General features: G+C 41.5%; 2 protein-coding genes across 5 annotated transcripts; both read right to left on the bottom strand.

The window, feature by feature from the left end:
• Positions 1–990: 990 nt before the first annotated feature.
• Positions 991–2,090, bottom strand: LOC100825029 (21.9 kDa heat shock protein). The gene has a single exon (XM_003576063.4). It carries the CDS (start codon positions 1,822–1,824, stop codon positions 1,210–1,212), a length of 615 nt encoding a protein of 204 aa, XP_003576111.1. The 5' UTR covers positions 1,825–2,090; the 3' UTR covers positions 991–1,209.
• Positions 2,091–2,424: 334 nt separating this feature from the next.
• Positions 2,425–15,719, bottom strand: LOC100846453 (protein STICHEL). 4 transcript variants are annotated; one of them, XM_003577602.4, is made up of 9 exons: positions 15,444–15,719; positions 15,268–15,321; positions 14,890–14,982; positions 9,758–11,754; positions 8,898–9,114; positions 6,415–6,960; positions 4,100–4,820; positions 3,030–3,105; positions 2,425–2,948 (listed from the first exon to the last, which is right to left on the bottom strand). In XM_003577602.4, the coding sequence occupies exons 4-9, from the start codon at positions 11,705–11,707 to the stop codon at positions 2,916–2,918; spliced, it is 3,543 nt and encodes a 1,180-aa protein (XP_003577650.1). In that variant the 5' UTR covers positions 11,708–11,754; positions 14,890–14,982; positions 15,268–15,321; positions 15,444–15,719; the 3' UTR covers positions 2,425–2,915. The 4 variants fall into 4 exon arrangements, with proteins under 4 accessions (XP_003577650.1, XP_024310619.1, XP_024310617.1 ...); XM_024454851.1 differs by having other exon boundaries at positions 15,268–15,315; XM_024454849.1 differs by lacking the exons at positions 14,890–14,982; positions 15,268–15,321; positions 15,444–15,719 and adding an exon at positions 14,662–14,707.
• Positions 15,720–16,581: the final 862 nt, after the last annotated feature.

The raw sequence follows: 16,581 nt of genomic DNA, 5'->3' as shown, positions 1-16,581 counted from the left end.
AATATCCTTACTCTTACCCACAATGAAAATACTTACCGTTAATGTCGGTATCTATTTACTTCCTTTGTTCCTAAAAATAAGGCATATCTTGTTTCCTCTGACCGGATCTTTGACCAAGATTACTCTATGAATATGTGACTTATGATACGAATCATATCCATAAACAAGTACTTTTGAACAAACAAGCAATGACACCAAAAAATTTCGAAAAAAATATATAAGACTACTTTTTGGACAAAGGCTCAGTCAAATGAGACAAAATACATCTTATTTTTAGGAACAACGAAGTACTACGGGACAGACATACAGGATATGGACACTTGGTACATTTGCTATTGTACATTTGCTATAGTAATTTACTCCCTCCGTTCAGGCATATGTAAATGGAAATGTACCGGCTACATGTATGTTCCTTTGCGCTAATGGAGAGGTAGAAGTTCAAGGAATAACTAAAAGCATCATGCTTAATTGTTTGAGTATTAAATTGGCTGCAAACCAAATGTAGATTGAAAGTTTGCCAAAAGATTGTCATCACAATGACTGCAATCGAAACACCATCTATCTATTTGTCAAAATTTTGGTCTCAAAATTTGCTAATTTTTTGGTGAGGCTAGTTGGGGCTCAAATGAAACACACCCCTAGTGTGCTGACACCAAATGGGCAGAAGATGAAAATCATGAATACGTGTAATATGTGTTGTGCATTCTAAGCATTGTAGAAAAAGTTATATTATGAGCCTAAAATGAGAGTCCGGTTGGGAGTTAAAAAATATGTTAAGAGTATAAAATGGTGAAATTCAACTCATATGGTAGATATTTTTAATTTATTTCTCTATTTGACTTTTGACACCGTCAATGTTTGTAGCTCATCTTATCTAAATTCTACGTGTTATTCCGTTACAACGCACGAATACAGAGAGCGCCCGGCCATAACGCAAATGTCAACTTAGCTTATAGATATGAACTTACGCTCAAGCGAAAACACGAGGCATCGACTGACATGGCAACACATTGTATAATCCACTCTCCGTGACACGAATTACACACACAGATCAAGTTCTTTTATCGGCGTTTGACAACGGTCGCCTCAAATACACGTCGCTACGCAATGCATAGAACGTAGTAACAAAAGCGTACGCCTCCAACGGAAAAAAGAAAAAAGAAAACTAGCTTGAACAACACTTGCAAGGCGTCCCCTTCGCAAACGATGTCACACCTCTGCCTTGGTCGCCTCGACCTCCGAGGCCTTCCCACCCACGGCGGCATCCCCCTCCTCCCCGGCGATACTAATCACGCGCGGCTCCTTCCCCCGGTGCCCGGCAACCTTCGGCACGGTAACCGTGAGCACGCCGTCCTCGAGCCGCGCGGCGACGCTGTCCATGTCGGCGCCCGCCGGCAAGCGGAACCGGCGCCAGAACCGCCCCGCGGCGCGCTCGGCGCGGTGCCACCGCTCCCCGCCCTCCTCCCGCTTCTCCTCCGGCTCCGGCCTCCGCTCGCCGGAGATCCGCAGCACCCGGTTCTCCTCCACCTCCACCTTCATGTCGCCCCGCCTCACCCCGGGCACGTCCACCGAGATCACGTGCGCCTCGGGGGTCTCCTTCCAGTCGCACCTCGCCAGCGCCAGAGACGGCGGAGATCTGGGCGCCGCCAGCTGCGGCGTCGAGTGCTCCAGCACCCGGAAGGGGTCGGCGTCGAGCATCAGGTCCCATAGCCCGGTGGCGCCGCCGTAGGGGACCAGCGCGGCGGCGGGAGCAGGGGCCATTGCGAGAAGAAGAAGAACAGCCGCCGTAAACAGAGCCTGCTTGTGCTTGGCCAATGGAGCCATGAATTGTCTGTGTACTTGTTCTGTGCCTTGATTACTTGAACTGTTGGATCAATCGAATGCGTTTTGCTTAATTTGCTCGGCCGTATTATAGCTTGGCTTTCCTGAGATCAATGCTGAGCGGGTTCGCGAGCAATTTATACATGGCGTGAGGTGGATTTCGGTGCAGCTTGAGGCGATCGATTCCGAGGAATCGAGAAGAAGAGTCTCGACAAGTCTCTCTTCTTCCTCGGGCCCTTGGGCCATGTTGACCCTGGATAGCTACTTGGGCCTAAACAGACCCTGGACTTCCATTTATCAAATTAGTTTTATTTACTTAGAAACCTATGTTAGATTTATTGGGTTGCAGATGTTGTTGCAAATTTCCATAAACTCGACCAAATTTTAAGGAAAATGACTTCGAACAAAGGTGAATTAGAAATGGACGAACAAATGCAGATATTCAACGGGTGGTGGAACGGAAGGAGGCCGCATCCTGGGTCGATCCTGAGCGCAGAGGCTCATCCGGCAGTAAACAGATCGCCCAGAGATTCAATTGTACATGACGGCATGAGCTCTTCACATCTTTTACAGCATCACATCAGCAGGTTTTAGGCAACTAAATAGCAACATGTAACAATAAATTGGTAGCATAAGCTACTCACTTTCCCTTTGTTATTTGACAAGAAAAAATGATTGGTACGGTAACCAAAATGATGTGTAATGACTGAAGAAATGCTGCTGTCAAAAACATAAATGTAAGAGTAACTATCGACAAGAAATGATGCACTAGAAACCTAGAATAAGTCTGTCCGATCAACTCATTAGTGCTGGGCAAGGGACGATTACACATCCAAACTTCTCTATAAGAAGCATAAATTGATCAGATTACAAATTTGTTGACTCTGCATTCCCATGGCCGGTTTCGCTCAGTGACCAACTTTGAGCTCTACCAAGTTACTGTATCGACGAAGCCGCCATCTCGCGTCATCAGGCCTGGCTCGGTTCTGGACTAGAGGTTGCAAACATGACTTATGACGATTGGCTATCTTGCGTTCTAAATTTTGTAACCATTTTCGACATCCCAAGCAACAATAGTTTAAAGAAGTCCCTGATTAAGATGGCTTCAAACGAGTCTGTCGTTTTGCCTGAAATGCAAGGAAAAATCAAATCAAGTTATGAGGTAAGACAACCCCAAAAAAATGTCTGCATAGGGATTATGATCTTACCTTGTTTCTTTTTGATTTGTCAGTTTTCCAGCAGGGGAAGAGGCCATGGCAACCTGGTGCTCCAGACTCGGAGACCCTGCAAATTATATATATAGGTAAATTTCACAGGAACTAAAAACATCCATGATAAGTAGCTAAATGCTCCTGAGGTTGTTATGGATAAAACAAATTAGACGCTCCAATTGTATCCTAATTTTGCTGCAGTTTTAGTTCATGACAAGATTAGCCGAGTTGCACTTACAGTATCCCATTTACAGTAGCAAACATGACCACCATCCCAAACCGTTTGCAACAGATCTAACGGCTCACATCACAAGGGTGGGTGCAGGGACCACCAACATCTTTATATATACTAGCACACTATCCAAGCATTGCTACAGAAAAATAGACTACATATTTAAAGGAAGTAGTGTACTATATAAAACTAGCACACTATGCCAAATCAACCCACGGTGTAGCACGAAGACATGACGGACCGCCGCTACCAATTGAGTCTTTTATAAAACTAAAGATGACTATTATATATTTAAAAGACTCAATTGGTGGCGTCACACCTTTAGACTGCATCATTTGTTGATTTGGCACAAGTTGCTCCATATGATAACGATATGGATTAAATGGCCAAAGAAAATAGGTGACAGTACAATATTCTATTTAAATATGTAGTGTATAATTTTTTTTAGTCCATAGCAACGCACGGGTACTGTGCTAGTAGGAGTAAAGACTAGAAAAAGAGCAACTTCCTAGACGCAGGTAAGACAATGCAGGAGAACATCAGGTAATAAGTTAACACAATAATCCTTACTCTAAACTGTCCTCCCAACATAAATGACTTGCAGCTAAGGAGCGAAATAAAATACGCATCAGTGTCAATTTCTAAAATTGCATCAACTGATGTGACAAGAACTTAATTTGCAACCAGACATTTAGAAAGCTACATTATCTTCTATAAAGGTTGCATGCGCATGCAGTTGTTTATTGTTTCTAAAAATCTTAACCTTCTAAGGTAAACATAAATGCTAAATTCATGCAGAAGGATAACTACATAAATAAGTTTGTTTATTACTTACACACTCTCGTTGTCACAATTTGCCGACTCATTATTGCTGTGCAAGAGGCTTGGTGAAATCACAAACCCATTCTCTATCTGCACATTCTGGCCTTTCTGTGGACCATGACTGTCGCTGATCTTTAAAGCTTTCAATCCATTACTCAAGTCCTTGTCAATATTCCTCGAGGGCACCACAGTGGCCATTGAGGACTTCCTGTGGTACTGACCACCACCAATCTGTGGCACAACTTGATTTTTCTCAGGCCTGACTCCGGGTGTATGTTTCTCAACAGCTTCGAGCCATGCACTCTCTAACCTTTGCTCCTCGATAGTTACTGGTTTTGACCGTCCAACAAGAACTTCTTGCCCTCTAGTTCTACGCATTTCTGTATTTCCTTCAGTTATGTCTCGCCGAAACTCTCCACCGGCAGCTGAAGCACTGCTGCATTTCTCCAGATTTTTTTCGATCTCTTCAGAATAACCTGAACATCTTGGTGGGTTCAGAATTTCCTTTCGTCGTTCACTGTTAGTCAAGCAACTCAAGACATCAGACTCAACTTTTTCATCCATGCCCACCTCAAGCTTGAGTCGACTAGCAAGAAACTCTGGCATTAACCCGACTATGACTTCGACATTGCATCTCAGTACTGTTTCCATTGAATTTCTAATGCTGCTTACAAATCTTTGAGCTCGAGACTTTATTGTACTGTCCTCAAATGCTATGAAAGCAAGTAAATAGCCTGAAAATGAATTTATCAAATATCTATGTTGGGCATACAAACAGCTTATATTTTTTGCATTATAGAAGAACTAGGGACAGGGACGCATACAAGAACAAAAAAGGGGAAACTCCCTGTTTGTCAATCAAGTTTTATGGCAGTTCCTTTTAAGCCTATATTTCCAAATCCTTACAAGTGCTCAACTTAACGAAGTCCAAATTTATCAAATATGCCGAATCTTTTAAGTCACAGGGTAACTAGAGTAGTTATAATTTGGACCAACTATAAAGCGTGATTGCTTAAAATGGCTGTACAAAAGTTATCAGCCTCTACCACCCACCACCCATGAAACACACTCTTTCCCATAGAAAATTCAGTAGAGGAAAGTCTATGGAGGAGTACACGTAAGTTGGGTTTAGCTACTTCACAAACAGTTAGGTGGTTTGGCTTTTAATTTTCCAGGTTTCCATCCCATGTTTGAAACATGCTTGTGTTCAATGAAATAAATCATAAATGAAGTACTACATGGATTTCATAATTTATTTTAACATAATAGAATGTGCACCACTAACACAAAAATGAACATGATCCACGCCTCCCCTACTGTTGCCTTCAAGAAACAAATGGTCCAGGTGTTCTGCCTCTGCAGCTTTTGTCTTAGTTGCAACTTGTAGGGACTAGTCTTTACTAATTCAAGCAAGTTCAGTTAACTAAACAAAAGAAGAACATGCCAGGATCTGTTTGGCCAGGCTATTGCTCCAATTTCAATTTGAAGCTAAAACTATGGAATTATGGCTCCACGTGAGAGCCAGGAACCTGGATTTGAAAGCTCTGGCAAGTCTGACGACCACAATTACTTTATTCATGAAATTGGAACTGCAAACAATAAATCTAATGCAACTTTGCTCAACTTCTTAAGAAAATTAGTTATAAATAATTATTATGGCTGTAGCTGTTGGTCAGGTTTTAACCAGTATAATGCAGCTATACTGTGGCTGCGTTTGGCTCAGGGTTAAGAGATGGTAAAGGCTTAACCCAGGACCACCTATTTTGGTGATACCGTGCTACCAACGGAAGGTCGCACTCCTAAAAGGTTTTCGAGAAATTGAGTGAGTTCAATAGATATGTGTATGAGTCCCACAAAAGTTCAAACCCAAACTCACTATACACATAGAGAAACAAAAAAAGACAAATCCAGACATGAATAGTGTCTGGAATTGTGTCTTTTTTGTCACACTACTGACATCTGGATTTGTCTTTTTTGTTTCTCTACATGTATAATGAATTTGGATTTGAAATTTTGCGTGACTGTAGACGCGTATCTTATGAACTTTCAACCTTTTTCCAATTTTTTGAAAACTTTTGGGAGCTGCTGCTGTGCATTAGCACGGTAGCACCCAAAGGTGTGGTAGCACAGGATATCTTCTCCTCGTTGGTGGTAACCTAGTTATTTTAAGTGTTTAACCCCAAACTAAACACAGCCTATATGGTCAGGCAGCTCTAGCAGACGGGCACTAAACCAGCGTAGGACCATAGGACCTAGAGATCAAGCAATGAAAGCCCGAAAACAACTAAATGATAAGAGTACATGAAAGAAAACATGATATAAACTTACCTTCACATTCTTTGATGGATGCTAGTTTCCCGTGATCAGATAGTAGCTGCTGCAATGTCTTAGAGTGACACTTCTCTATGCAGTTTCTCCAAATTTTGACAAGGTTATCTGAGCTTCCAATAATTATAGGCTGATCATCAGAATTACTTGTTTGAGCAGAATCTGGTAAGACTCTATCAGCAGATCTCGATTCTCCATAAATTAAGTTTTCATTGGGCCTCAGCCTGGAAGATGATGAAGCAAGGCCATGAGGAGTGGAGTGCCCACTGGCTGTTCTCCTTGAACCGCGAATAGTGAATAAAGGATGAGATGTCGTCCTGCTAGCAGAGGATTCTCTAACTGCTTCCAACACGGCATCACTTGTTGTTTTAGCACTTTTTTTACTGCTACTTCTTGACTGGGTTACTTCTGAATCATGACCAGAACCGAGCTGGAGTAAAGCTGCAGTGAACCATGTGGCACGCTCACTGGAAAGTCTTATCTGCTTCTCAGCATCAGAAAGAATCTTCAATGCTTGTTGCAATCTTTCCAACTCGGCATCAGTTACTACAGAAGGCAAAAGTGTGCTTAAAACATCAGATAGATAGATAGATTAGAGACCCTATGAACACACCTTTCAATAATCACTACACGTCAACCAGTTGGGAAATTAACTATAGCATTGACTCGGTTAGAGCAACAATATAGATAATGAGAGGTGGTGGTACGCAGTATATAATATATATATTTATGCATTCTTTTAGTAAATATATAGCTTTCCAGGCAAACTGTAACACCCTAGCCAAAATTTATGTTAAATGTCCAGCCCACTGCCCACCTGTGGGGTGGACCCCACATGTAATCATGTACTCCCTCCGTCCCAAAATAAGTGACGTGAATTTGTATAAGAATCTATACAAATCCAAGTCACTTATTTTGGGACGGAGGGAGTACATAACACCCCTCTTATACTTTCATAATCGCTTCTGCACATGCAGCCCATGCAGCAAGAGGGTTAGCTCTGATGCCACCTGTAACAGCCTAGCCGAAATTTTTGCTCAATGCCTACCCGGGGGGGTGGCGACCCACATGCACATAGCACCCCTCTTACGTTCGTTCTCGCTTCATGTAAAAGAGTTAACCCTGAGGTGCTATGTTTGGAACACAAGGGTGTATATGCTGGTCAAACTCTACCTAAACTAGCCATGTGGAACTAATCCCACCACACAACTATGCATGGACCATATGCGACTCCAATGTAACAGGCCGGGGAATTACACAAGCAGTTGATTTGAATGTGTATATGTTTGTTAGCACCAGGACAATTGCACATAAGTATTTTCATAATTATGGCATGTACAACTGAAAACTCAACTTTGCTGCAAAAATTACATGACAAATTTGTTTCTGTAGGAGTAGAATACATCATGAGAAAACCACATCAATATATGTTTATCATAGTTATTTATAGGAATACAGCTCACTGAGTGGCACCACTTTTATATGCCCGTTGTTTTGGAACAAAGTCTTACCTTATGCTTAATGGTAAAGAACACATGATAGGTGGATGTGCACATTGTGAAGTCAATACGATTGAGAGTCAGACATTGGAACTAGAGATGTTAGATTATAAACAAGGAAACAAGACTTCCATCAAATATGATTCATTGATCAATGATATGTTTCTTTTCTAGTTTAGCTACAGTGAATCTTGTTTGTTGAGGCATGCAACGATTCATGACATTGGCAAGCTATTGATTGCACCTAAAATGGTTGGTAGACAGTCTATATTTTGAACCAGGGTCATTTCGTGTAATTGTCATCTCATTAGCAAGAGATTAAGTACTCCCCACTTTAAAATGTCACTAACACAGTTTTGAAGGATAACTGTTACAACCAGTAACAATAGTTAACCAAAGGTATCAGTTTACTACCAGCAAAACAGACAACGGTTAACGACCTGTGAGGCATAAGGTTCATGGCAGTCTAGATTTCAACCACCCTCCACTTGTAGACACTTCGTAAGGGTATGTTTGGATGGTGGCCAAAATCTACCCTACCAAATTTTTGTCATGACCAAAATTTAGTCTTTATTTGGATGGAGCCAACTTTTTGGCAAGCCAATGCATTATTTACCAATTCTAGTTCATTTTCTTGACAAAATTGGCCTACTAGTGGACAACCAAACCTCAACAAAAAATTTGGCTAGCCAAATAATTGGCATGGGAAGCTTGGTTTAAACCAAACATGCCCTAAAGCCGCACAAAATCACACGCCCAAGTACTAAACCTGGAAAGAGTTGAGGTGAAAATTGACTCTTTTTACGTCAAACTCCAAGAGGAGCAATGCACAGTCCTAGTATACAAGATAAGATAGTGAAGTAGTTTAATCTACCAAGTCAATATGACACTGAATGCTTGCTGCTCAAGAAATGAAGTAAAGCATAAATGATCATAATTTAATAAAAGCTTGAAAGGATAGCATGCGTAAGTTGAAATGCTCACTGTTACGACCACCAATTCCTTCACCGCATGTAGGGTCAGCTAACCTATAGGTCCCAGCAATGATGTCCATTATGAGCCCAGCTAATTGGGACATTAATGCCATGGGATCAACACCAGAGTCCATCAGCTCTCTGGACCTTTTGACTGTTTCGGCAGTGTCTGATGACATGGCTATTTCTAAAAGATCAAGTAATTTCTCCTCTGAAACAACCCCAACCTGCAAAATATAATTTCAACATTGGCATGACAAATTTGGAAGGTAAACTAGTCCCTTAAAAAGAGCGGAAAAAAACAGCTTATTTGATTTTATTAGTAGTTCAAGACATTCAGTAGAATTCAATATCTGATTTTGAATTTTAGTTTGCTAAAGAAAACCTCTGATTCGGGTTTCAACTACAGTAAAAATCCTAGAAGTCATGCCAACACCTGAAGGTAATCTTGATCATCATTATATGCTAAATTATTTGCAATTTTGTTTGGACGAGCAAGTGCTGGAATATGGTTCCATAAATGAGTTCCAAGAAAAGGCTCATGCATAGTTAAGTTAAAACTGAGTGCACTATTTGCCAAAAAATATGTTCATTTTTTACAGTCTAATTGAAAGATTTTGTGAATATATCTTTTTGCCTGACAAAACATAAGGATAACACTCATAAAACTGCAGGGAAAGGGCATGGCCTTTCCCTCGAGTAAAGAAGACTGGTTCGAAACAAGAGACTTATGCAGCACATCTACGTGTTTTATGATAAGTTACCATTTATACATGTGCAAGTCTCAAAGAAAACTTCAAAGACGTAAACAATCTAGCAAAGCACAGTTGACAATTCAAAAGAACAGCCCACGGTCTAAAAACAACTCACCAGATCATTTACAAGTGAAGGTGTTATCTTCTTGCCCAGTAAACTCAGCTGATCTAACATTGTCTCTGCATCTCTTAGCGATCCATCAGAATTTAGCGCTATCAAATCTAAAGCTGCCAATTCGATATCAAGATTTTCCTTTACAGCAATTTTCCTCAACCGACATACTATGTCAATATCTTTGATCTTGGAAAACATGTATTTCTGACAACGTGATATGACAGCACGAGGGATGTTTTCAGGGTCTATTGTTATGAATATAAAGACAACACGAGGTAGTGGTTCATCAAGAAATTTCATGAAGGCTGACCAGACTTTAGAAGATACCATATGACATTCATCAACAACAAACACCTTGTATCGTGAAGAAGTTGCGGATGCTGGTATATTTTCAATCAACTGCCTAATTCTGTTTATACCTTTTCTATTGCTAGCATCAACTTCAATTAGATTAGTTCCATTTCCAGTAAAAAAGTCAGTACACTCCGTGCAGATCCCACAGGGCTTATTCTCTCCATTAGCAACGCAACTTAAAGCTGCTGAAAATATTCTCGCAACAGAAGTCTTTCCAGTCCCACGGGGACCATGAAACAGGTATGCTGGAGCTATCCTTTCCCTTATGATGGCATTAGTAAGTGATTGTATCACAAAATTTTGACCAACTATTTCATGATATGACCTTGGCCGGTATTTCTGGCTCAAGCTTCTCTTGTCTGAAACTGCAAGATCAGATCCACTAACAGGCAGAGCAATCCCATCCTGGCTTTTACAGCTTGACCACCTTCTGCCATCCAACCGGCTCAAAGCTTCTAGATCTAACTCTCCGAATATGGTTGAAACTCCATCGCTTGCTGAATCAAATGATGAATACGAAAAATGGCAACTATCACCAAGGAGTGGCTCACCCTGGGAAGATTTTTTAAGATATCCGCATCTATTGGAGCCAGATGATCTCTTCCTTCTGTGAATTGTCTGACTTCCACACAACAGGCTGCTGCCTTTTCTTCTAAGAGTATCAGATAGTGAAGGAGAACAACTTCTTTCAGATCCTTTATGTTTACTCCTCTTTGACCAATATGGGAGACCAAACCTTTGACTTCTTGACTGTGCAGATTGGTTCAGCCCGTCTTCATCAATTGAAGCAGCAGTTGTTGCATCCCATGAACCAACAGTGCTGGGATTCCTACCTCTGTACCTGTAATAAGAGCTAGTGGAGACTGGGGTGCAAGAAAAGGAAGACCCTTCTCTTCTTGCCATTTTCAGCAGCTTAGAGGGATTTGATGAGCTGAGGCATCCAGAGGCAGCAAATAGCGGTGATGTAGAGCGAGAAAAGTAGCCTCCCTTCTGAAGCAACTCATTATCCTCTGAGTAAGTCTCAGTATCCTCAGACTGCTCACCAGAGTTAACATGGAGATCTAGCAACTTTGAAACTGTTGAATTTCTCATTGCTCCCTTCTTCGAGAATGAACTCCTCTTCACCCTTCTAACAGTTCTTCTAACAGGAGTGCCTGAGTTCGAGCCTTGGACACTATATATGCTGACAGGAACTTCCAAACATATGTCACTCCTAGAATCCATAACATTAGAAATGCATGGGCTTTCCAGGCCCCAGTCTGCTGAGGCTTGTCTTTCACCCTCATCAAACTTCATCCCACTTTCACTAGATTTGTTAGAATGTTGCCTCCAATTGTAGAGATAAACATTTTTTCTTTTCTTTTCACTTTTTGGAGGCACAACTGCTGGCTCCATATTCTTTTGTGTCAAATTACCAACGATCTCATTGTGATTTATAATACTAGAAGTTGTCATGCATGATCTAGAACTCATTGGGCCCCTCCAGGATGAGCATGTCTCAGGATCACGCAAGAACCGGGCCTTTCGCAAGGCAGTAAGTTCCTTCTTTAGGTGAAGTTCACTAGGACCAGCACACCCTTTAACCATAGCTGTCATAACTGAAGAGCCAGAGATGAAGTAACAGATTTGAAGGAAGCACCAGTCTGCAGTAAATCAATAACCATAATATCAAAGTCTGAATGTCTGCTGTAACTGAGTAGAAATAGCCAAAGTATAAATAAACAATAAGTAGCACTAACCCTAAATATGCCTCAGAAATAATATGCACAAATGATGATGAAATATATCCATGAAGTGGGAAGGGGCGTAAAGTGCAATCCAATGTCAAGGAGTAAAATAATAGAACTCATGGGCTACAGAGTACAGAGAAAACAAGGCAGATCTTTCTATGTTAATATGCGAATGAAATTACTTTTTTCACCAAATAAAATCATTGACATGCCATAAAATCACAGTATTTTGGTGGCAGGTCACTAAATCTATAAATGTAGTGATGTATAAAATATGAACAAGGATATCAAAAGGGGCATCCTCCTCTATGACTTCCTAGAGATTTATTGCAGAGCAAAAGTAATACAGAGCCAACAAGCTCTACATAGGGACTGAAGAATTTTACAGGTAGAACCGAGCTGTCTAGCCTAATTTAATTTGGGGCAGCATTTGTCACCGCGTCAAATGATATAGTCCTTTTGGTTAGCTACATACCAGTAGGTTCTAAAGACCCAGCATTGCAATCACCATATCAGAATGGGTCAGTCTGCCAACAATTCACTAAGTAACTTTTCCTGCCTCAAGTCATACTGGGTATTCCAAACATAAAACTCAAGGAAAGGCAGCATATCTATTATTATAATTAAAACAATAGAAAAACAAAACGACCATGCTCATCCACACAGGCAAAATAATTTGCACCGTTAAACATCTGGCCAGCCTTAATTTTAACGGCTGGGATTAAAATCAGCTGTGATGCGATGGATCCCAGGCGACAGGACAGTCCAATTCCCACCAGTACATACCCAGTACAAGAGTTGCCCGATTTGTATAAGATTTATGATGTCTCCATGCAATGACATCACTGCTGACATTAGCAGTGAGCAATGAAGAACTTGATCTCCCTGTTTTGCTTCATGTCGTCTGGATCGCAAATTAGGTTAGCATTTGCTGGATATTATTATAAAATCTATGGTACTAGACACAATCAGATATTCTTTCATGGATAAAAAGTATAAGCCTGTTTTAATTATAGAATTTCAAAAATATTTATAAGAATAGCTAAGTTTCAGAGAATATAAGAATTACCTATTTAATTTACATACTTAACCTAAAACTGTAAGTGGAACAGAAATTAAAATAAAGTGAGCAGTTTGAATTCCATTCAATATCACATACTCCCTCCATTCCGGTTTGTTATCTCTAAAGTTGTGAATTTTCAATTGTTAGGCCCATCTCCAAATACACACTAAACTTGCCCACCATCTCCATCCTCGACCGATGCAACCGTGCAGGGGTGGCGCTTTGCTCTGTCGTGCTATTAATTCTAATTGCATGCGAGCTGGCGTCCTTTTGATTTTTAAAAGCAAAGTTTGCTGATCCAAGTGAGTATGCATGTGTTCAGTACTTGCGTGTTGATTTGTCTGGATGTTCCATCTATGCAACCTCAAAAGGTTGCTGGGCCAGCATGGACAGGAGTGGGAGCAGGAGAGGGAGAGTAACACATGTGGGCGTCAGCGATAGCCGATAGACCGAGAGACAGTTATTGCATGTTGGATCCTGAACATTTTAGAGCACTAGTCGCGCGAGTGTGCTGTTCAGCAGGCGTTTCTCGCGAGATTATCATGGCAACCGAGGAAATTATTTGATGATGAAAGCAGGGATTCTATTGGGCAGATCTCAAAACCAAGATTTCGTAATTCCACCCCAGCTTTTGCATTCGAAAGCATAGGAACAAATGTCGACATAACTAGGACAGAGAAGAGCGGAGTACATATAAAATGGTAGATTCAGAAGAATCAATGAACATATGCATGTACCAGAACCAGGAGCAAAGTATGCATGCCACTAAAGAATAATATAGGCTGATCAAGTCAAATGTGATACATGTGCAGGGGATGTATCATACAAATTAGGAAGCAAAATGGTCAGCAACATTAAACTGAAAGCAATAAAATTGCGTTGGGCAAAAGTAAAGAACCAATGCTATACCACACGGTGGGTCCACCTGCCACTCCTATGCAGCGAACATGAAGGAGATCACTGGGTGGTGGAGAAAATTAGGAGCATATAGTCTTTTAGTCATGGAACTGGCACTACATATGACACCATTTTGTTTTGCTAAACTTGGTATTTGCTGTGGGTCCAAGCTTATTACTCCCATCGGTGCCACACATTATTGATGCTCTTATGAAAACGGATTCAAGTGGCTAGTGAATCCCATCTCAATCTGAACCGTTGACAGCAAATCAGGCAGTTGGTACGACCTTAGGGAAGCGGACCATCACCACCAACTGCTTCGTTTAAAGGAGAAAAGGAACAATTTATCCAAAAGCACGTTTAGATAAAGAATAATCTTTAATACATAACACATTTTCGTAAGTCCTAAACCTTTTTAAAAAAAGGCTGAAAAGGTATAATTGAGAAGGAAATGATGGCGTTTTTTTGTGAGGCACAATGAAATAATTGGATAGAAAATAGGTCCATTCAAATTATGTTTCCATCTAACAGCTGGAGGCTAGAGGGAAGCCAGATATTGAAGCGTCGATTGGCATTCTGACCTCCTTTTCTATGATAGTCATTGGTATTTAATACCAAGATCAACACAAACAGAAGAAAGGAATATCTTTATGTTGTGTTCTACTTTAGTAATCTGTTTATCCATTCTCTTCTCTGAAGTTATATCTCCCTTAGTCTTTCTAAATGGAACACAGAGATCATTTCTTCCTTGTAGTAAGGAATGAATTGTGCATGCGCCAATGTAGGAAACATGCATCTTGAAATGAAATCCAGTGAAAACTACGGCAATTCTATAGAGAAGTTAACTTATGGTGGCTTACATCTCACCCTGGTTGTGGTTTCTGAAAACATCAGTGCATAGGGAACATGTCCTTTCAACAGTCATGCAAACTTGAGCCACCCACTTCTCCACAACAAATTAATTGAAGAAAGTATGCAACTCAGAGGTTAAACACAAGCCATTCCCTCGAATAACTAAAATGGTGCTCATTGTAAGCAAGTACGATAGCGAGCCTTAAATGAGCAAAGTGAGTAAGCAGATGTCTAACCGTCCAGGCTTTCCCCTCAAGGGAAGTAGGATACCGGCATTCTCTCCGGCAGGACGCGGTTGGTGGATCAGCGACGTGCTGCCAAGGGCTCAACTGTGATCAGTAAGAGAAGGTTCAGCATGAGAGAGCGGAGAGATGGCTGAAGAGACGAAATTTAATGAAACTACTAGACCACTTTGAGAAAGAAATCACAGCCTGGCCCTGGGATCGAATCAGGAACACTAGCATTCCCCTATTTTGATCCAGCACAAGATAAACAAAAAGGCACATTTCTATTTAGCTACGGGCAAATCTAGGCTAGAACCGTACCAGCATTCCCTCCCTGCATATTCCCCCCACTAATGATCCAAGATTGTATCAAACAAATAAACCACTCACCGGAGCAAAGCCGCAGCCAGGCCAATCCGGATCAGAGGCGACGGATATCTGCACCTACGAAGCGGCAACAGACAAGAGAAGACAACCGAAGCGAAAACGTCAAGTTGGTCCTACAAATGGTAAGAACAGATCAACAAATTTCAAAAAAGGCGGCGCCTTTAGGGCCTGGAACCTACCGGAATCGGGCGGGCGGGGCAGCGAAGCCGCGGGTTTCGAGCAATGCGGGAGATTTGGGGAGGAGATTTCAAAGATCTCCCTCGCCGCTGCGTGGAGGCTGGATTGAGCAGCACTCTTCTCCTCCGTTTCTCTTCCCACTCATGCCCTGCCCTGCGAGACTGGTTTAGTTTAATCTGTGTGCTTATTGCTTAGGTTTTTTTAACGGGGCTTGAGCTGGACACGCATGAGGCCCCCATGCGAGCTGGGACAATGTGGGGGGCGCTTGTGGGGAGTGAGAAGATTTTGCCCTAAAAAATACACACGCTTTGGTCCAAGAAGACTGCCCTCATTTCCGGCCCGCCGGACCTTTCTCTCCTCCATCCCCCACGACATCTTTTTCTTTTCTTGAAACTCCACCACCACATCATTATAGGTTCCAATTATCTTCCCAATTATCGTGCCATCATCCTCTTTTCTTGAACGAAATCACGGCGCGGTGCCAATGTGGGTCGTATCACGTACTCCCTTCCCTCAATGTAAAGCGTGTAAGTTTTTTCCACTGTTTTTCTGTAATGTAGTCTAGTTCGGGCAGACTTTGTCTCTCACTCGCCATTACCCTCTTCTATGTCATCTACTGAATCATAAACCAATCGTTGGGAACCAAATCCACCGACATGTCATCAACAGAAAGCTCGGTACCCTAAGACTATGCCTTCGAAGAGAGACGGTTGAGAAGGGACGATCGTCTTTACATCATTGTTGTCAAGTCTAACCAAACGGATCAAACATGGGATTAATATCCCTTAAACCCGTTGCTACGCTTCTGCATCGCTATTCTCGCTATAGCGACACTAAATGGTGCACGCGAAACATAATTTCTTATAGCGCGACTATGTTTTCTGGTAGAAGAATAAGTACTTTATACTACATATGAGGGGAGGGTGTGTAAGTGTGTCTCCCAGGTTTCCTCTTTTGAATAAAAAATGACATCAACATGCATTTTTCATCTAGTTTTGAGTGAGTATTTTATGCAATGTTGTTGTCCCGTGGGTTGTGGTTATTACGCACTTTGGTTCTTTAAAATTGTTTAGTCCCGTAACTATGTCTCGTATCTATGTTTATGCCATGGACGGGTCTTGTAGACGGTCTGAGAACTTT

This window comes from Brachypodium distachyon, chromosome 4 (assembly GCF_000005505.3).
Source record: "Brachypodium distachyon strain Bd21 chromosome 4, Brachypodium_distachyon_v3.0, whole genome shotgun sequence".
Lineage (NCBI taxonomy): Eukaryota > Viridiplantae > Streptophyta > Magnoliopsida > Poales > Poaceae > Brachypodium > Brachypodium distachyon.
The sequence above is the reverse complement of the archived record's forward strand: the minus strand, read 5'-3'. Positions and strand labels throughout refer to the sequence as shown.

Coding starts and splice junctions, on each gene's coding strand:
- LOC100825029 (XM_003576063.4), bottom strand. CDS start 1,824: ATGGCTCCATTGGCCAAGCACAAGCAGGCTCTGTTTACGGCGGCTGTT.
- LOC100846453 (XM_024454849.1), bottom strand. CDS start 14,692: ATGTTTTCAGAAACCACAACCAGGGTGAGAT. Junction 11,755..14,661: donor AACCACAACCAGGGTGAGAT/GTAAGCCACCAT, acceptor GATTTACTGCAG/ACTGGTGCTTCCTTCAAATC. Junction 2,949..3,029: donor ACAAATCAAAAAGAAACAAG/GTAAGATCATAA, acceptor CTTGCATTTCAG/GCAAAACGACAGACTCGTTT.